Raw genomic sequence first — 21,189 nt, forward strand, 5'->3', positions numbered from 1 at the left:
ATTTAATATACATTTTATGAAGAAGTACAGCTTAAAACAAACTCAACTTCATTTGCACTTTTTAAAGTGTACCTAAATTCATTTCCAATTAAGTGAAACTAAAGTGCACTTTAGTAAATCATACTGTGTATTACAAAAGACTTGAAATCAGTATGCTTTTATTATGAATACTAATATAGTACTATAAGTACTTTGAAATAAAATATACTTAGCAAACGTATATTTTAAAACAGACTTACATTAATGCACAAATACTTGATTGTCAGAAAGATATAAGTTTATTTAGCCTATGGAAAAAACACATTGTTACAGTATATTATAGTCAATCTGAGCAGGGATTTTTTTTAAAATATTGTTTGGAAAGAAAGGCGCCTAATTCAAATAGCAACGTTTGCATCTTTGCCGTCCAATCAGCGCACTGCGCTCAGCTCCGCCTCCTTGAGCTCCACCATTCACGGCGCTTCATCCTGGTCACGTTGCTGTTGAATGACATTGAGCAGCTAAAGTCTCCGTCTCGAAGCGAAGCAAGCACAAGCCTACTTCTGATTCACAGTAAGTACATTCAGTGTTTTTATTTTCTGATTGAATGGTCATACATTTTATACTTCCATTCATCACACCGGCTAATTTTATGATTTCGTTGGCGAGTCATGACGTGATTCAGCAACTTCAGTCATCGTAGCTAGCCAGATAACCAACGTTAATGTTAGCTAACGTCAGTCTTACAGCTACTGTAACTGTAAGTAAACCTATTATTACTGCTCTTGGTAGCGGCAGCGTTACGCCTGTGTGTATGTGCTTCAGTAGCACAGTGTAATATTACATGATGAAGAGGAGCAGTGCGTGTGTGCGTAGAGTCTGTGTGTGTGTAGTGGAGCGGGCAGCAGGTGAGGTTGGAGCAGACATTAGCGGAGCAGAGGAAGAGGTTAGCCGTGCATGTGCAGTTCAGTATGTAGCCAAATAAACGCACAAGATTCTCCACACCACGTAACGTCTCTCCTATTGTTTTACCAACTGTTGTCTGGCAGCAAAGTGAAGTGAAGGGTGTTAGCCCTGAAGCTAACCGGCTTCAGCCCAGGAGGAAAACGGACTCCCCTGCGCTCTCCCGTCCGGTCTGGGGCCATAGGTCAACACGTGTTTACCTGTTCACATTCAGTGTTAAGTTGTTTTGCTTAGTACACTTGTACAGTCTACTGGTTTAGCCTACATGTTAACCGGTCGTCTAGCTGCTTAGTTTATGATTTCAATTTAAACTACTTCCAAGAAATAACGGACCTTAGCCAACCTGAAGCTTATGTATGAAAGCTGTTCATGTCTGCAGATACAGTATAGTCATGTCAGTACAGTATCTGAATGCAAAAACGACAAAATAACGTGACCTCTATTGATCCTACACCAGTAACTTGTAATAGCAGCTCAAGAGTCAAAAGTAGAGGAAAAGATTAATAAATTGATAAATAAAATCAAAATAGATAAATGTATACATGATATACACCTCTCACTGACCACAGTTGGATAATTGCACAGAAGTGAGCACATCTTTGTAATATAAAGATAAAATGCTGTGTAGCATTAATCAAAAAATATAGCCTGTAAATGTGGTAATTGCACAGAGATTGGAATTTCACAAGACTTACACACTTGTTCAGCACACTATGTCTGTGCTGTGATTCATAGTTGTAACCACTGTTATTATTTCCATGTTGTCTTCAGATGAGCACTAAACCAAAGAGCCACAAAGCAATGGGAGTAGGGGAGGTGGATGGTGAGACTGAGGACATTCGCCAGCTCTGGGGCTTGGCCTGCTGGAGGAGGCAACAGACCAGCCCCGAGGCAGCGCAAATGGCATGATCTCTCCCAGAAGGTAAAGTACAGCAAAATATCCACCTATTACTCATGACCATGCATATCACTAGATGAGAAATAGTCATTCTGATGGTGCAGATTGTATTAATCTGACCATGGACTGTACACTGAGTGTCTCGATCCAGGCTGAATACAATTCTGATTGTTTCAGATTGAGAAATGCCCCATGCAGGCCCGTGGACAGACCACCCTCTTTAGAGGGTTCATGGCCTCTAGTTGTGGATTTCACACTATTAAGGTGAGCTTTAGAAAAATTGCATCTCGCATGTCTGTTTACATTGCTGTTATGCTGTTGCTGTTACAGCACATGTCATAATGCTGCTGTTTTAGCAGCCTGCCACTCAGTCTCCTGCTGATGTCCAGTCTGTGGTCTCGGTCTCAGTCTCAGCCCTTGATGCAACTGATAATGCAGCCCAGCAGTCTTTCCAGCGCCCCCTCCAAGTTTAGCTATGGTGAATACTGTTGCGGTAGTTAATGTCTTGTATGAATTGTTTATATGCGTTGCATCATAAAATTAACTCATCATTATTGTTTCTCTTTCCAGTTCACTAAATCACGATTTGGTGGAGCACAGTTGGCCTCAGTAAAGCCGAATTTAGTGGCTAGAAGGACTCCCAGACCTTCTCCTTCTCCTCTGTCCCCTGTGAAGACCCCAAGCCCAACTTCATCCTCTGTGAGGCCCCGCTGCCCTGCTCCATCCTTTGTGAGGACCCCCTCTACGGCCTCTGTGAGGATTCCCAGCCCCGCTCCATCCTTTATGAGCCATCCTGCCTGCTGTTCGGGAGTAACTACTGTTGCAACATACACTACCCAGTGGGACTACGCTCAACAGTTCCTCCAAAGGTACAGTTTATTTCTTGTTACATTATTTAATAACACAAGACATTTGATTTCACTCTTCAGTTGTATATTAATATATGTATATTTTCTTTTCATAAAGGAGTTTCTTCTCTATAAATCCCGAGATTTATAACAATTTTATACATTATGCTTTGTTGGCATGCAAATTATATACGCACAGGGAGTTCATTCGAGACCCAGATTTTATTTGACTACCTGTTTATTTGACTACTTGTTAGGTTCTGTTGTGGGGATGACCATTGGTGGTTTGATAAATAATCATCAGTAATGTACCATTATGGTCGCAGACTCAAGCCTTGTATATGGTTTGCATGCTCCATGTTTTATCTGTGTCATGCAATGTGGAGCTTGCACTGGTCTTTGTCCTGGTGTTCACAGTCTTTACTCAATCCCTCAAACACTTTGTCTTTTCACGATACACTCTGGTCTTGACTCTTGGTAGACGTCAAAACAATACTTGCCATAAATGGACTGAATGGTTGTTGCTGCAATTATGGGTGATTCTTGTTCTTTAATATTGCAGCTTTTAATGTCCGATTGGCCACTGACAAGAATCCCATAATTGCAAAACACAAGCTAATGATGTCACCAAAAAACCTGACCTAAAGGCAGGTCAGATGAGCTCCACACTGTCTGCATAAATAATGTTCATTTTCTAATTTCCTATGAATTATTACCAATCAATAACAAAAAATTAATAAATAAAACAAATAAACAAATGATCAATTAAAATTACAATCCTACACAACTATCAATTACATTTTAAAGCCTTTTAAGTATATTTTTAACATATTGCTGGTCTTATATAATTGTACTGCAAGTGTATTTCAAATCAGGTGGTGGGTGTACTTGTGCAGGTGTACTTTAGTACACTTAAAGTTTGTAAAAAGTTGTTCCAATTTAACATACTATTTACACTTTAAGGCTGGATTGCACCAACAAGGTTTAACTTTAAAATCAGATTAAATCATGGTTTAAGTTTAAATTCTGTTGCACCAAAGTTTATACCTAGTTTAAAATTAAGACAAATTAAAATTAAACCTCTCTTTAAACCTCAGTTTAATTTTTTCTCTAAACCAAGTTTAAATTTAATTCTGTTGCACCAGAACTTTAAACTCCAATTTAAACTGTGATCGAGAATTTTTTTACAAACTTTAAGGGCTGGATCTACTAAAGGTTGCATGTATTAAAACGTGTGCAAACTCCTTGCACACGCAAAAAAATGTACAAACTGATTTACTAACAGTGCGCAAAAAGGGCTGTGTCTGCCAAAGGTGCAAAATAGCGCGTCTGCATCCAGTTAGTACGTTTGCACCAATGAATATGCAACATGGGGCGTTTACATGCAATTGTGCGTGTTGTGGGTGGAGAAAATGTAAATATATTAATTTAGCACACGCAAAGTGATTTATCGAACCTGAAAGCAATTTTGCCAATAGAAACTGCGTCTATATTTAACACGTCTCAAAGGGAGGTGCAAACGGTTTGTATGCGTAATTGCGCACACATGGCTGCGGTTATTGTTGCAAGAAGGAGACGCCGAGAACGCATTTTTCACCCTTGAAATGTTAATTCGCTTCCTCTACCAACACTTCTAGTTCCAAAGGGTCCAATTTCACTTTGCGCTTTCGCTCTCTCAAACTCGCCATGCTGAAACCCATGAAACACGCTAAACCCTCATTTAAATAGGCGTGTCTCCAACACGTTTGCACCTGTTGTCATTAACGCAATCACTCTTAGTAAATCGCCCGCAAACCGCGGTTCAACCCCACACGCAAATTTCTAGATTGCGCTCACAGATTAGTACAAGCAATTTGGGATCTTAGTAGATCCGGCCCTAAGGCTGGATTGCACCAACAAGGTTTAACTTAATCTTAGATTAGCCCTAATCAGAGATTACTAAAACTAGGTTTAAAATGAGTTAATCCAAGTTTAAAATTAAGCAGAGCTCTGTTGCACCATTTAAAATTAATCTCAGTTTAATAAAACTCAATTTATCTGAATTTAAACTTAGTTTAAACTGATTTAAATCAATAGGGATAATTGTGGATATCTAAATTAAAATTAATAATTAAATATGCAATTAAATATATAGGCTACATCAGAAGCGTGCTGTCAGGAACCCGGATTTATATAAAAACAGAGCGAGACTGTTTCAACGGGTGCTTTTCCGATTAAACGTTACATTGTTGCTAGCCAGCAAAAACGTTAGCCTAACGTCAGATCGGCAACGTTACTATGGCTCGGCAGAGGAGTTCAAACTTTTCTTCCTTCGAGAAAAACTTGCTGACTGAATTAATGGATCAATATGGGGAAATTATAGAAGACAAGAAAACGGACAACAGCACGGTGAAAAAGAAAGATACTGCTTGTTTTGATAGAGTTCATTTTAACACTGCGGCCAGTGCAGCAAGAGGAGCATCTGCAAGACGGTGCAGCTTCCTCTTTTGTATTGTCATCATCCTCTTCATCTGATTTGAACAGCTGCAGGAGAAACAAGCGACCCTACGTGACACACCAGGAAATTTTGGTTTTAGAGAAAGAGAAGATTGAAATGGAAATCGAAAATGCCATACTACAGAAAGAAGTATTAAAGCTGCAGAAGGAAGTGTTGCTGCTGAAAAAAAAGAAGATGCTTACCGACAGTTTCACCCTTGATGCCACTTTTTTATCATAAAATGAGAATATTTTTCACTGATTTAACATGTAGCCTACCCCTATTGTAAAATGAATGGTAATAAAAAAAATGTATAGCTATCTGCACTGAAATATTTACAAATAAAATTTCTATTTTTACTTTTCTTCAATGTGCATCTTCTCTGTGCTTCACAGTTTGAAAAAGACACTTATTGACAGGTCAAGCTACTATTAGTTTATTGATATTGCTTAAAGCAGTATTCAACCAGACATAGTTGGCAGTAATTCAATTATTATGTGGAAATTGACTTTTCACCACAATGTCAGCAATTATTTACAAAAACATGTATTTATATAATTATTCAGAAAAGTGGTTCTGTATTAGAGTTTGCCTCACAGCATTCCCACTTGGATTGGCATTGTGCTCCTGGTCATCCTCTCTGTCCTCTATGTCCTCATGTAGGTCCTCATCTGCTTCAAAGTGTAGCTCATCTCCACGCCTCTTTCCAAAGTTGTAGAGAACTGCAACTGCGACAATGACGGTCAAGGTGGTGTCCAGCTTTGTGCGCAGTCCATCTTTAATGCAGGGAAACCTTCTTTTCCATGCTCCAAAGAGTCGTTCTATCACTCCTCTGGCTGCAATGTGACGGGAGTTGTACCTTCTCTCTGCTGGTGTTTGAGGGTTCAGAAGTGGAGTCATCAGGTATGAGCGGCATGGATAACCATTATCCCCAAGGAGATGGCCCTTATAAGCTTGGTTCTCGAGGATGGCACAAAGCTGACTGTTGTCAAAGATCCTGCTGTCATGAGTTGATCCTGGCCAACGTGCTACAATGTTGGTTATTTCAGATTTTTGATCACACACCACTTGAACATTGATGGAGCAGTATCCCTTACGGTTGCGGAAAAGCTCTCCATTCACACCACCAGGATTCTGTATCGGGATATGTGTGCAATCAATAGCACCCAGCACCCCTGGAAATCCAGCTCGCCTGTAGAAACCAGCAGCTGTTTCCACTGTTGGAGAGAATCGGATGTACTGGTTCTTCAGAGATGCAATGGCCCGAGACACTCTGCTGACAATACGGCAAACAGTTGAGTTGTGTAGACCGAACAGGTCTCCATCTACCCTCTGGAAACAGCCAGTAGCGTAGAACCTCAGGGCAACCAGGAGTTGTAGCATCGGTGGTACAGCTGCATTTCTGTCACTGCCATGTTTGACAGTTGGTCCAGTCTTCCTGTTCAGCTCCAAAACTGTTTCCTTGGTAAACCGGTATCTCACCAAAAATTCCTCTTCATCGTAAAATTCAAGAGGATTGAGCCTGTCTCTCAGTTTTCTTCGAGGAACTTCATTATTTTGCTCTATCCACCTCAAAAATGCAGCCATTGTTAAAGTTAAACCTTCCCAACTGTCAGTTTAAAATTAATTCTCGATCACAGTTTAAATTGGAGTTTAAAGTTCTGGTGCAACAGAATTAAATTTAAACTTGGTTTAAAGTAAAAATTAAACTGAGGTTTAAAGAGAGGTTTAAATTTAATCTGTTTTAATTTTAAACTAGGTATAAAGTTTGGTGCAACAGAATTTAAACTTAAACCATGATTTAATCTGATTTTAAAGTTAAACCTTGTTGGTGCAATCCAGCCTAAGTGTACTAAAGTACAGCATACTAAATGTGTACTAAAGTACATATTTAGTATGCTGTATGCTTTTTTTGTCGCCTTTATGAATAATTAAGTGTGCTCAAGTAGTCATTAAGTACTACTTGAGTACTACTTAAGTACACTTAGGCTGGATTGCACCAACAAGGTTTAATTTAATCTTAGATTAGCCCTAATCAGAGATTACTAAAACTAGGTTTAAAATGAGTTAATCCAAGTTTAAAATTAAGCAGTGCTCTGTTGCACCATTTTAATTTCATCTCAGTTTAATAAAACTCAATTTAACTGAATTTAAGCTTAGTTTAAACTGATTTAAATCAATAGGGATAATTGTGGATATCGAAATTAAAATTAATAATTAAATATGCAATTAAATATATAGGCTACATCGGAAGCGGGCTGTCAGGAACCCGGATTTATATAAAAAAAAAAGAGCGAGACTGTTTCAACGGGTGCTTTTCCGATTAAACGTTACATTGTTGCTAGCCAGCAAAACCGTTAGCCTAACGTCAGATCGGCAACGTTACTATGGCTCGGCAGAGAAGCTCAAACTTTTCCTCCTTTGAGAAAAACTTGCTGACTGAATTAATGGATCAATATGGGGAAATAATAGAAGACAAGAAAACGGACAACAGCACGGTGAAAAAGAAAGATACTGCTTGGCAGCAACTGGCTGAAAGTTTTAACGGATCGACCGGAGTGAAGGAGAAAAGAGACGTTGCTCAGCTTAAAGCTTGCTGGAAAAACTTGAAAACGAAAGCCAAAAAAGATGCGGCGACTGTGAGACGAGAGATGTTCATCACAGGAGGAGGTCCTCCGCCAAAGAAATATGATTCACTGGTGGAGAAAATCAATTCCCTCATCCCGCAGCAGATGGAGCCATTGCAAAATCCGTATGACGACGACGGCATCTTGGACCAGCTTAGGGCTGTAGCTATCGATTCTTTTTGGAATCGATTAATCTAGCACTTTATCGATCGATTAATCGTATATATATATATTTTTTTTTTTTGCATTTTTAAACAACCAAAACAAATAATGTATGACGAAAATGATGTGGCTGTAAAATGATCAACCATTTGGCTTTTATTTCTTTAAAAAACAGAGGTATTTCTTACAACTCCAACATTTGGCTCCAAAACTTTATTGCAATTTACACATTTAGTGCAAGTGCAAACAATTAAATAACAATACAGTTTCAACTTACTGTAAAACATGTATAACATGTAACACTATGAATCAATACAAACTTAAATAGTAACGGCCATTTTGCCTTAGTGTTGTCTTATACAACATTACAAAAAGGGATTGCACCTTCTAACCACCTACTAACAAATAATATATAATCTCTGGGATAGGCCTATTTGCTATGGTAACCTAGCAACCTATGTGTGTGCACGCATGCTGTGTTATATATAATTTTATGTTATACATAGCACCAAATCACAACAGAAGTCATTTAAGGTCACTTTTCCTATAGAACCGGTCCGGACCGTGTTCATTTAATTATTAATTTCTTCATCGTCGCACATCTACAATTCTCCTCCGCTCTGTTTTACGAAGGGAGGAGCTCCGGACCGACGTACAGTAAACAAACACACGTGCACACACACTTACAGACAGACAGAGAGAGAGAACATGTCACGTCGGTCTCAACTGTCTGTAAAGCAGATATCATATCTACGTTTTTTAAACGCGCACAAACTGATTCTGCTCTGGCATGTCATTTCGAGCCTTCGCAGTTCTCCGTCGTGGTGGCGGATACGCAATGCAATCCCCCCCGGGCTGCTGGAGAACTGGAGAAGTGACGGACACTCCGCGCCCGGAGAGTACGAAGAGGCTCTCCGTCAGGCTCTCCGGCTCTCCGGCGACGGAGAGGGCTCTCCGTGTCCGTGTACGGCACTTTACGCAGTAGTATTAACAAAGGTCCGTATGGAACATTCAAGATCCCTGCGCGTCATAGGAATGTAACGACGCTTCGAGGCAGAGTTTTTGCCTCGACCAATTTTTGTAATCGAGTAACTCGATGAATCGTTACAGCCCTAGACCAGCTCACTTCAGACTCACCCGGGGAAGATGGTAAGAAATCCAGTCACGCTTTACTGACCTCAGTCAATAATCAGTTATTATTTGTCCTATCCAATTAATTTGTTTTTTTGCCATATATTTTGGTTTTTGTTTTGATAGAGATCGTTTTAACACTGTGGCCAGTGCAGCAAGAGGAGCATCTGCAAGACGGTGCAGCTTCCTCTTATTTATTGTCATCATCCTCCTCATCTGATTTGAACAGCTGCAGGAGAAACAAGCGACCCTACGTGACACACCAGGAAATTTTGGTTTTAGAGAAAGAGAAGATTGAAATGGAAATCGAAAATGCCATACTACAGAAAGAAGTATTAAAGCTGCAGAAGGAAGTGTTGCTGCTGAAAAAAAAGAAGATGCTTACCGATAGTTTCACCATTGATGCCACTTTTTTATCATAAAATGCGAATATTTTACAGTGATTTAACATGTAGCCTACCTCTATTGTAAAATGAATGGTAATAAAAAAAATGTATAGCTATCTGCACTGAAATATTTACAAATAAAATTTCTATTTTTACTTTTCTTCAATGTGTATCTTCTCTGTGCTTCACAGTTTGAAAAAGAAACTTATTGACAGGTCAAGCTACTATTAGTTTATTGATATTGCTTAAAGCAGTATTCAACCAGACATAGTTGGCAGTAATTCAATTATTATGTGGAAATAGACTTTTCACCACAATGTCAGCAATTATTTACAAAAACATGTATTAATATAACTATTCAGAAAAGTGGTTCTGTATTAGAGTTTGCCTCACAGCATTCCCACTTGGATTGGCATTGTGCTCCTGGTCATCCTCTCTGTCCTCTATGTCCTCATGTAGGTCCTCATCTGCTTCAAAGTGTAGCTCATTTCCACGCCTCTTTCCAAAGTTGTAGTGAACTGCAACTGCAACAATGACGGTCAAGGTGGTGTCCAGCTTTGTGCGCAGTCTTTAATGCAGGGAAACCTTCTTTTCAATGCTCCAAAGAGTCGCTCTATCACTCCGCTGGCTGCAATGTGACGGGAGTTGTACCTTCTCTCTGCACTGTAAACCCCAACAGTACTACTAACTTATAAGGACTGAGGGCACAATAATTAAAATCTGTTTAATAGTTGATAGAACATATAACTATTCAGTGATGTGAACGAGTAATCTAGTTTTAATTTTCTGTGGCACAGCACTTATGTGTAAAGTATTCCCCATCAATGATCACTTTTGAGTGAACGCTACGTACACGGACGTCATGACGTCACGACGTTGTGAATCTGCTGCCCTGACCGACGTAAATTTTTTTATCCAAGATGGCTGCCGTGTGCGAGAGTCCGCGTCTCATCTTCGTTCATGGATTAACTTGTAAGTAAACCAAACAAACTTGTCAAAACTGCTGTGCTTGTTATAACGTTGCATGGATATCACAAATAATAAAGTGTTTGATCGTTAGACTGCGCTGTTTTTACATTTAGGGTACCTAGCAATGACCGCGGTGATTCGCGCTCATTTTTGAATTGCGGCGCCTGTGCAACCGTAAACGCTGACGTAATTATGTTAGCCGGTAACTCTCTTCAGTTAGCAGCCGTAGAGTTTCTTTGTGTGGCGCTGATATTTATGTTAAGCGCCCTTATCTGGTAAATATATTTTTTTCTTACATGCACCCGAATAGACTAAAGTAGGCATAGTAGCTAACTTAGACGAACGTTAAGTTGCAGCTAGCTTAGCCATTAGCCGACTCACTTTGAGGCTAATGGCTAACTTGTGGCGGTAACTTTTATGCACTTCAGTGCTAGTTCAGGCATGCAAATCTCTCACCTTTCGGCGAAATTCGCCGTTTTGAATCCAAAATAGGTCATCCACGTGAATCGTGTAGAACCGATGAGAAAATGTTTTTTGGGAGGGGGGGGGGGGGGGTTGCGGAGCGGAGCGGGAGCGGACATGGATTTCTATACCTGGGAGCGTGGAGCAGAGGACTTGCAATTCACCGCCATAACGCTAGAGGCGTGTGTGTGGCAAAACGGCTGGATAGTAGTAATCAGTAGTATCTTTGGCTGGACGACAACCGCCGTTAAACACGAGGAAGAAGAAGAAGAAGAAGTAGAAGGAGCTTTTCGCGTGGTGAATCTTTAAGACTGAAAGACAGGCACTCTTTCAGTCTTATCGATTCACCACGTGTTAATTTTGTCAGACGAGACGAAAAATATTCGTCAACGATGGTTTTTTTCATGACGAAAACGAGACGAAGACGAGACGAAATCAATGCCCTTAAACACCGACTGTGACGAAATTAACACGCATTTTTTGTTGACGAAAGAAGACGAGACGAAATCTACTTAATCAAATAAAAACTTAATACAATGTTTTATACAATATACAATCTTTTTTCGTCACAGACTTTTAAATTACAATCCAAGTGCCTTCACTGGATGCGCGTCTCATCCTGCGCTGCTGCCAGGGGTGTGTGTGTGTGTGTGTGCGCGCGCGTGTGCCTGAGTGAGGAGCACACACACACCGGTGCTCTGTGCTAAGTGCGGCGAGTACAAAGAGAGCTTCTCTGGTGAAACGAGCTACAGAGTAATTTCACGTGTTAACCCGTGTTTCAATAAATGTATTCCTGCCTGATAAAACTGAGATGAGTGAGAAAAAGACTAAAATGAATCTATTGGTTTGACTAGATTAATTGTGATTAACATTACTGTCAATCTGCTTTCAAAGACTGAAAAAAGACTATTGACTAAAACTATACTAAAATACTTTGGATTTTCTTTGACTAAAACTAGACTAAAATGCCAAGACTTTTCGTCGACTAAAATGGTGACGGATACAGTATGTATACAGCATCTTTCATGGACCCAGAGTCGAGTCTTCTTTTAGCTTGATGAATAAGGTCATTGACCATAGAAGTAGAAACATGAACATTTCAACATTCAATGCCATTCAAACGGTCAAGTACACCCTCCAGTCCAGGGAGAAGACAGCTGTGTAGTTCTTCAAAAGGGAGGATGTGCAGTACGGGGAGGTGGACTGCACACTGTCGTCCTCCCCCCCCCCATATCCTTCTCACCTTTTTCAGCCCTGACCTGTTTGCATGCCTGTAGTTACGTCCGTGGTAATGCATGGACATGAAGTTGGTTAGCTTATGCAATCTGCAAACGTACATTGAACCTCCATTTTTTTCTTTCCTCATAGGCTGAAGTGGCTGCAGAGAAGCGAGCATGCACACGAATCAAGGTAACTGAAATTTAGCTTGTGCTGCTCCCCCTCCATAAATGGGCTAACGTCTGTCTGTCTGTGTGCATTTGTAGATCTATGTCATTGACTGTATATGACCTACAGTCACTTGAATCATCTGAGAGCAACTTTATTGGTAAGTAATATTAACTTGAGATTCTGGGTTAATAAATTGTAAAGCTGTCGTTGAGTCGCCTACATAATTTAACTGGTTTCTTACTGCTTATTATATCTGTTTCCACAGGATCAAGTTGAGAACATTGACCAGCACTGACCCTTTTCTTTGGTGAGCCAAATTATTTAAACTAACTTGTAGGAGAATTATGTTAGTTTGAAAGTAAGCACGTCAAATGATGGAGTGGAAGTGCAAGTTGTGTGCTGTGTCCTCAGATACCCGAGCACAGTTATTTAAGCACTACAACAGTAACAGCAAAAAAGTTCATAATGTTCAATTTGTTTGTCCTTTCAGCAAGAACAAGATGTCAACATGAGACGCACTGCAGCCCTACGTGCCCTCCCGGTATACCTGCGTGAGGAGGACCCACAGTTCTTCAATACATGGAATGTAAGTATGCACTGCTTTCGCAAAACTGTTAGTATCAATGAGGTGATATTGCTTGCTTTGTATGGATAGCATTATTTTCAACACTAAAAGCTGCCTAACTATACATAGCAACCACCTTCCAAACCCTGTGTGGAGGCGTGAGTGTGGATGCATATGGATACATACAGAATGTGGTATAGAAGCCCTGTAATCCTTAACTTTAACTTCCCACAAAGCCCTGACCTCACCTTGCCCAGAGGGCTAATAATTTGGTTGACCTTTTGACCTTACCACTCATGAAATACACCACACACACACACACACACACACACACATGCTGACCTTGTAACAATTACTTTAACCCTCCTGTTGTCCTCCCGGGTCAAATTGTTCCAGTCTGTTTTGACTGTTCCTTTGGTCCTTCCTTCTTAACTCCCTCCCTGCTCCTCCGTCCTTCCCCTTTTCTTTCCTCCCTTCCTTCCTTCTGTCCCTCTATCCCTCCTTCCTTCCTTTTTTCCTTCCCTCCTTCCTTCCTTCTTTCCTTCACTCCTCCCTTCCTTCCTTCTGTCCCTCCATCCCTCCTTCCTTCCTTTTTTCCTTCCCTCCTCCCTTCCTTCTTTCCTCCCTCCCTGCTCCTCCCTTCATTCCTTCCTCATTTTTTCTTCCTTCCTTCTTCCCCTCCTTCCCTTTTTCTTTCCTCCCTTCCTTCCTTCTGTCCCTACATCCCTCCTTACTTCTTTCCTTCCTTCTGTCTCTCCATCCCTCCTTACTTCTTTCCTTCCTTCCTCCCTTCTTCCCCCCTGTCCTTCCTTCATCTTCTTTCCTTGACCCGATGACAACTGGAGGGTTAAAAAGACCTATATGAGACACATTGACATACTTACATGTATACCTACCTGTTGGATGGTGACCAGTAGAATCGTCAGTTGAAATACCTACCTAATATTTAGCTGTTGAGTCATGACCTGTGAAAAAGTAATATAATGCAATTGTCTAGTTCCTTAAAGTTAACCTTGTATAACCTGCATATTCCAGGAGGACGACTCGCCTGAGCCAGACATCACTGACACGCCTGTTGCCCTTGTCACGGTGGTCTCCGAGAGCACTACAAGTCCAGTTGACTTCAGTCCTGCATCCATTGCTATTGTGGTGGAAGATGAGCTTGTGATGAGCAACATCCCCAGGTTGGCTGAAGCATTTGCATTGTTGTTTGGGTTTATGTATGTATTACATTTGGACTACCCCAGGAAACTCATTCACACTTTTACCTTCATCCAGAAAGTGCTGATGGGTCTTGATGATGGTAAACTACTCAAACCCTGCCTACTCAATCTAAAAAACGACCTGTTACTGAAAGAGTAGACCACATTACACTTTGTGTCTATGCACATGCACATGTCTGTTTGCACATACAGAAGCGTGTTTGTGGTGCCAAGTGTCTTAATGTGACAGTATGTTGAATATGCTGTTGCCCAAAGTATCTGAATGGAAGTTACACCTGGTAGGCTGTCTAACCACAAAAGCTACCTGTTCATGTTTGCACAAAAGTTTACAGTTTTAATTGTTAGCAATTGTATATTTCTGTCATTTATTCACTGAAAGATCCTTTATAATGTATAGAGCTGGTGCAAGTGAAGGAGCACAAGCAGGACACACTTTTTACATGTCCCTTATCCACCAAGTCTACCTCATTCGTTCATGGTTGCACTTTAAAAAAGTTTTAATAGTATATGTAGATTGTAATACTGTGAGATGTGCCTTTATTCACCAAGTCTACCTCACTTGTTCATGGTTACACTTTAGAAGTTAACAAATGTAGATCGGAATACTGTGAGATATGCCCTTTACAATAATGTATTTATTTTTTTTAAATTTTATTTTATGAAAGAGCTCTTGGTCCTTTGTTGGAAGACTTATGCACAAGTTGTATTGATTCATTTTTTTTATATTTAAAATTTCTTTGCAGTTTGATGAGCTGTAAGATCCTTTTAATTTCTGTTTTACAAACTCTTAACAGATGTTTTACTTTAAGCACTTTAACATGCTCAGTCATGTCATGACATGTGGATGGACACGTTCACACACACACACACACACACACACACAGCCACACACACTTATATACAAACGCACACACCATGCACTTGTATACAGCCACACACACACTCATATACATACACACACGCACTTATATACAGACACTTGTATATACAGCCACAGACACACTCATATACAGGCACACACTCACACACACTCGTATACAGACACTTCACTTGTGTACAGGAGGTGACTGAGCTGTTTAATGTCCAGTTACATTTGCAGCAGGGTTTTAAAGTAATATTGCTGTACTTGTTCATACTTGTTTGGATTAAACAATGTTAATGCAAAATTAAAACAAACTGAAATTGTACCTGAAGTTGTGTGTGTGTTTAATTAAAAATTAAGTGTTCGGAACTTAAATCAATAACATTTTCATGAGCTTATGAGTTATGCACAAGTATGTTTTTTGAGTTTGACTTTTTTATTTAATTAAGTACTACTGAGTCTAAGTAATAAAGTTGGGGGAACTTAAAAACTACATATGTTAAAACAATATTTTTAAGTACAGTGTACTCAAATTAAATCTTTTTTTTAAAGTAAAATTTTAAGTTTGTATACATACAAGTTTTAATAACTGCTTAAAAAACTTTTAAGTACAGTGCACTTAAATAAAATGAAAGTAAAATTTAAAATGTTTAAGTTTTAATAAATGATCTGTTTTAAGTAAATACTTACTTAAAATATTTGGTTAGTTAACTTAAATATTTTGAGGTAATCAGTTTCCACAAAAGTTTTGAGTACTCTGAACTTATTTGGTTTTACAGTGTGCTGGTGTTTGAGGGTTCAGAAGTGGAGTCATCAGGTATGAGCGGCATGGATAACCATTATCCCCAAGGAGATGGCCCTCATAAGCTTGGTTCTTGAGGATGGCACAAAGCTGACTGTTGTCAAAGATCCTGCTGTCATGAGTTGATCCTGGCCAACGTGCTACAATGTTGGTTATTTCAGATTTTTGATCACACACCACTTGAACATTGATGGAGCAGTATCCCTTACGGTTGCGGAAAAGCTCTCCATTCACACCACCAAGATTCTGTATCGGGATATGTGTGCAATCAATAGCACCCAGCACCCCTGGAAATCCAGCTCGCCTGTAGAAACCAGCAGCTGTTTCCACTGTTGGAGAGAATCGGATGTACTGGTTCTTCAGAGATGCAATGGCCCGAGACACTCTGCTGACAATACGGCAAACAGTTGAGTTGTGTAGACCGAACAGGTCTCCATCCACCCTCTGGAAACAGCCAGTAGCGTAGAACCTCAGGGCAACCAGGAGTTGTAGCATTGTTGGTACAGCTGCATTTCTGTCACTGCCATGTTTGACAGTTGGTCCAGTCTTTCTGTTCAGCTCCAAAACTGTTTCCTTGGTAATCCGGTATCTCACCAAAAATTCCTCTTCATCGTAAAATTCAAGAGGATTGAGCCTGTCTCTCAGTTTTCTTCGAGGAACTTCATTATTTTGTTCTATCCACCTCAAAATGCAGCCATTGTTAAAGTTAAACCTTCCCAACTGTCAGTTTAACAGGCATGCAAATCTCTCACCTTTCGGCGAAATTCGCCGTTTTGAATCCAAAATAGGTCATCCACGTGAATCGTGTTGAACCGATGAGAAAATGTTTTTTTGGGGGGGGGTGTTGCGGAGCGGGAGCGGATATGGATTTCTATACCTGGGAGCGTGGAGCAGAGGACTTGCAATTCACCGCCATATCGTGAATCGATAAGACTGGAGGAGTGCCTGCCCGGCACTCTTTCAGTCTTATCGATTCACCACGCGTGTTAATTTCGTCAGACGAGACGAAAAATATTCGTCAACGATGGTTTTTTCATGACGAAAACGAGACGAAATCAATGCCCTTAAACACTGACTGTGACAAAATTAATACGCATTTTTTGTTGACGAAAAAAGACGAGACAAAATCTACTTATTCAAATAAAAACTTAATACAATGTGGCTCTTTTTTCGTCACAGACTTTTAAATTACAATACAAAAAGTGCCTTCACTGGATGCGCGTCAGTTTTTTTCTCCTCCTGCGCTGGTGCCAGTGTGTGTGCGTGTGTGTGTGTGTGTGTGTGTGTGTGTGCGCGCGTGTGCGTGTACCTGAGTGAGGAGCACACACACACCGGTGCTCTGTGCTAAGTGCGGCGAGTACAAACAGAGCTTCTCTGGTGAAACGTGCTACAGAGTAATTTCACGTGTTAACCCGTGTTTCAATAAATGTATTCCTGCCTCATAAAACTGAGATGAGTGAGAAACAGTGGTTTGACTAGATTAATTGTGATTAACATTACTGTCAATCTGCTTTCAAAGACTGAAAAAAGACTATTGACTAAAACTATACTAAAATACTTTGGATTTTCTTTGACTAAAACTAGACTAAAATGCCAAGACTTTTCGTCGACTAAAATGGTGACGTTGGATACGGTATGTATACAGCATCTTTCATGGACCCAGAGTCGAGTCTTCTTTTAGCTTGATGAATGAGGTCATTGACCATAGAAGTAGAAACATGAACATTTAAACATTCAATGCCATTCAAATGGTCAAGTACACCCTCCAGTCCAGGGAGAAGACAGCTGTGTAGTTCTTCAAAAGGGAGGATGTGCAGTACGGGGAGGTGGACCGCACACTGTGCAAGAACATTCCCCCCCCCCCCCAATATCCTTCTCACCTTTTTCAGCCCTGACCTGTTTGCATGCCTGGTTTAAAATTAATTCTCGATCACAGTTTAAATTGGAGTTTAAAGTTCTGGTGCAACAGAATTAAATTTAAACTTGGTTTAGAGTAAAAATTAAACTGAGGTTTAAAGAGAGGTTTAATTTTAATCTGTCTTAATTTTAAACTAGGTATAAAGTTTGGTGCAACAGAATTTAAACTTAAACCATGATTTAATCTGATTTTAAAGTTAAACCTTGTTGGTGCAATCCAGCCTTAAAGTTTGTAAAAAGTTGTTCCAATTTAACATACTATTTACACTTTAAGTGTACTCAAGTAGTACTCAAGTAGTACTTAATGACTACTTGAGCACACTTAATTATACATAAAGGCGACAAAAAAAGCATAAATGTGTACTTAGTGCAGGCTGTAAAAGTATAATTCAGGTATAGTATTTTTTTCACCTAATATGAAATCAAGTATTAATTCCTGCTTCATTTTTCCACAGACGCTGTGAGGGAAAAATTCCCAAATACGGAGGTCAGTGAGATCCGAGCCATGCTCCGAAGGAAGTACAATAATGAGGGCTATGCCAAGGTTAATCTATGATCGTTTTTCCAGTAAATTTACTGCATTTTTTGTTTTATTTTGTTAAAACTGTTATGTTCGTGCAGCATTGTTTAATTGCCTGGATACCTTGGTTGAGAGGTTTTGTGTTTTAATATAAATAAATTTGATTTTGTTTTTTCAATAATTTGAAGTGGATTTCTTTCATAGAACTGAGTAGCACACTTTTAGTGTACTAGTGGTACCCGAAATTAAGTTGATCGAAGTGCATGTGGTGACATTAAGTATACTTCTGTACCACTAACACAATGTACTATACAGTACTAATACCTGCAAAACCTATTGCACTTCAAATACACTTCTAAACCATACATTATAGTATAATAATATTATACTTTAAGTACATACCTTTTTGATGCTTAAATTGTGATATTACTTCACTATAAATGCATTCTTATTAACATAATAGTGCATTTGAAAAGTAATATAAATAGTCAGAGTGCACTTGATGTAAACTTGAAGTATTATATATAGTATATTCATATTACACTTGAAGTATACCATTTTGATGCTTAAATTGTGATATTACTGCATTATAAATGCATTTTTATTAACATAATACTGCACTTGAAAAGTAATATAAATAGTCAGAGAGTGCACTTGATGTAAACTTGAAGTATTATATATGGTATAATAATAATATACTTCAAGTACATACCATTTTGTTGCTTAAATTGTGATATAACTTCACTATAAATGCATTTTTATTAACATAATAGTGCACTTGAAAAGTAATATAAATAGTCAGAGAGTGCACTTGATGTAAACTTTAAGTATTATAAAGGCATGCTAGAATAATGATAAGTGCATTAAAAATACAATCCCACACAACTATCAATTTAATTTTAAGGCCTTTTAAGTATATTTTTAACATACTGGTGGTCTTATACAATTGTACTGCAAGTGTATTTCAAATCAGGTGACGGTGTACTTGCGCAGGTGTACTTTAGTACACTTAAAGTTTGTAAAAAGTTGTTCCAATTTAACATACTATTCACACTTTAAGTGTACTTAAGTAGTACTTAATTACTACTTGAGCACACTTAATTACACATAAAGGCGACAAAAAAAGGATACAGCATACTAAATGTGTACTTAGTACAGTCTGTAAAAGTATAATTAAAGTATAGTTTTTTTTTACCTGGGTTAGGAAGAAAAAAATGTCTGAAGTGAAGCAACAGATGGCTCAACTTGACAATATCTATGCTACTTCCGCATCACCTGATATTTTTAAAGAACGGCTCTCATTGAAAACAGAATACGATGTTCTTGCTTCTGCTCAGGTCGAAGACCTGCTGAAATCCAGATCCACGTACTATGAGCATGGGGATAAAGCAAGTTGACTACTTGCCCACTACTTATGACAGACAGCGTCCTCTCACCAAATCCTACAAATTAGAACCTCATCAGGTGTTCCAACAGATCCCAAGTTAATTAATGAACACTTCAGACAATTCTATATCTCTTTATATTCTTCTGAACATGCAACTGACTCTTCTGCCCTCGACCACTTCTTTAGCTCTCTTAACATTCCCAGAGTAGATCTTGAGTCTGTTAAGACTTTGGAAGAACCGATCACTATTGCTGAACTTAGACAAGCAGCTTTTTCCATGCAAACAGGGAAATGTCCAGGTCCAGATGGATTCCCTATATAATTTTATAGAAAATTCTTTAATAAATTAGCTCCAATTTTAATTGAAATGTTTAATGAATCTTTTTTGTTATCTAATCTCCCTCCGACTCTCATGCAGGCTACAATTTCACTTATTTTAAAAAAGGATAAGGACCCCCTACTGGCCGCAAGTTATCGACCCACAAGTTTGTTGTCTGTGGACCTAAAACTTCTATCTAAACTCCTTGCCATGCGGCTTGAATCAGTTCTTCCCTCCATCATCTCTCCGGACCAGACATGATTTATTCGTGGTAGGTATTCTTTTTCTAATCTCGGGCGGCTTTTAAATATCCTGTACAATCCCTCTTCGTCATGCACACCAGAAGTCTTAATTTCGCTGGATGTGGAGAAGGCCTTTGACCGGGTGGAGTGGGATTACCTTTTCTATACCCTACAGAAGTTTGGTTTTGGCAATAAGTTTTATTTCCTGGGTGAGACTCCTATACACTTCACCCACAGCATCCATTAGAACCAATAACATCCTCTCAGAACATTTTCGTCTCTACCGCTCCACCCGGCAGGACTGCCCTCTGTGTCCCCTCCTGTTCGCAATTGCCATTGAACCTCTTGCTGTGGCCCTTCGGTCTCACCCACGCATTAGAGGCGTACTCAGGTATGGTGTTGAGCATACTGTCTCGCTTTACGCAGATGATCTTTTAGTGTACATTTCGGACCCCTCGATCTCAATCCTACTATTTTAGACACATTCACCTCTTTTGGCCGTGTCTGGCTTCAAACTTAATCTGTCCAAAAGTGAGATTTTACCCTTGAATCTGGCAGCTAGAAGTTTCCCACTGCACAACTTTGCATTCAAGGTTGCTTCAGATAGTTTTGTATACTTAGGTATTCAGGTCACAGCTCAGTTCAAGGATCTATTTATATCTAACATTCTCCCGTTAGTTGCTAAGATGCAAGATGACTTTGAGCGCTGGACCTTATTAAATTTATCCCTCGTAGCCCGCATCAACTCTATCAAAATGAACACCCTCGCTAAGTTTTCCTATTTATTTCAATGTCTACCCATCTTTCTTCCACAGTCTTTTTTTTCCAAGATTGATAAATTAATATCTGAATTTATTTGGAACAAGAAGACCCCGAGACTACGCAGACAGAGACTAAAATCTCAGGGGGGTCTAGCATTGCCAAATTTTAGATTTTATTACTGGGCCTGTAACCTCAGAGCAATCCAGTTCTGGCTTCATTTTGAGGGCTCTGGTTCTCCCCCAACATGGATAGTAATGGAATCCATGTCTGCCAAACCAGCCTCTCTGTCTGCACTTGTTC

At 39.5% G+C, this 21,189-nt stretch overlaps 1 protein-coding gene across 6 annotated transcripts; it reads left to right on the forward strand.

The window, feature by feature from the left end:
* Positions 1-465: 465 nt before the first annotated feature.
* Positions 466-18,161, forward strand: LOC311270170 (uncharacterized protein). Of its 6 annotated transcripts, none has more exons than XR_014624195.1 (10): positions 466-552; positions 1,714-1,864; positions 2,018-2,104; positions 2,197-2,318; positions 2,411-2,709; positions 12,270-12,311; positions 12,386-12,447; positions 12,556-12,597; positions 12,781-12,876; positions 13,891-15,265. XR_014624195.1 is itself a non-coding variant. In XM_084374909.1 (10 exons), exons 2-7 carry the CDS (start codon positions 1,763-1,765, stop codon positions 12,564-12,566), a joined length of 603 nt encoding a protein of 200 aa, XP_084231035.1. In that variant the 5' UTR covers positions 466-552; positions 1,714-1,762; the 3' UTR covers positions 12,567-12,597; positions 12,781-12,876; positions 13,891-14,039; positions 14,134-15,265. The 6 variants fall into 6 exon arrangements, 5 of the variants coding, with proteins under 5 accessions (XP_084231035.1, XP_084231034.1, XP_084231038.1 ...); XM_084374909.1 differs by lacking the exon at positions 2,197-2,318 and having other exon boundaries at positions 13,891-14,039; positions 14,134-15,265; XM_084374908.1 differs by lacking the exon at positions 2,197-2,318.
* The last annotated feature ends 3,028 nt before the right edge of the window (positions 18,162-21,189 follow it).

The sequence above is a fragment of the Pagrus pagrus genome, assembly GCF_965226575.1.
Source record: "Pagrus pagrus genome assembly, chromosome: 15".
In the NCBI taxonomy this organism is placed as follows: Eukaryota; Metazoa; Chordata; class Actinopteri; order Spariformes; family Sparidae; genus Pagrus; species Pagrus pagrus.

Coding starts and splice junctions, on each gene's coding strand:
- LOC311270170 (XM_084374908.1), top strand. CDS start 1,763: ATGGTGAGACTGAGGACATTCGCCAGCTCTGGGGCTTGGCCTGCTGGA. Junction 2,105..2,410: donor GTGGATTTCACACTATTAAG/GTGAGCTTTAGA, acceptor TTCTCTTTCCAG/TTCACTAAATCACGATTTGG. Junction 2,710..12,269: donor GCTCAACAGTTCCTCCAAAG/GTACAGTTTATT, acceptor CTTTCCTCATAG/GCTGAAGTGGCTGCAGAGAA.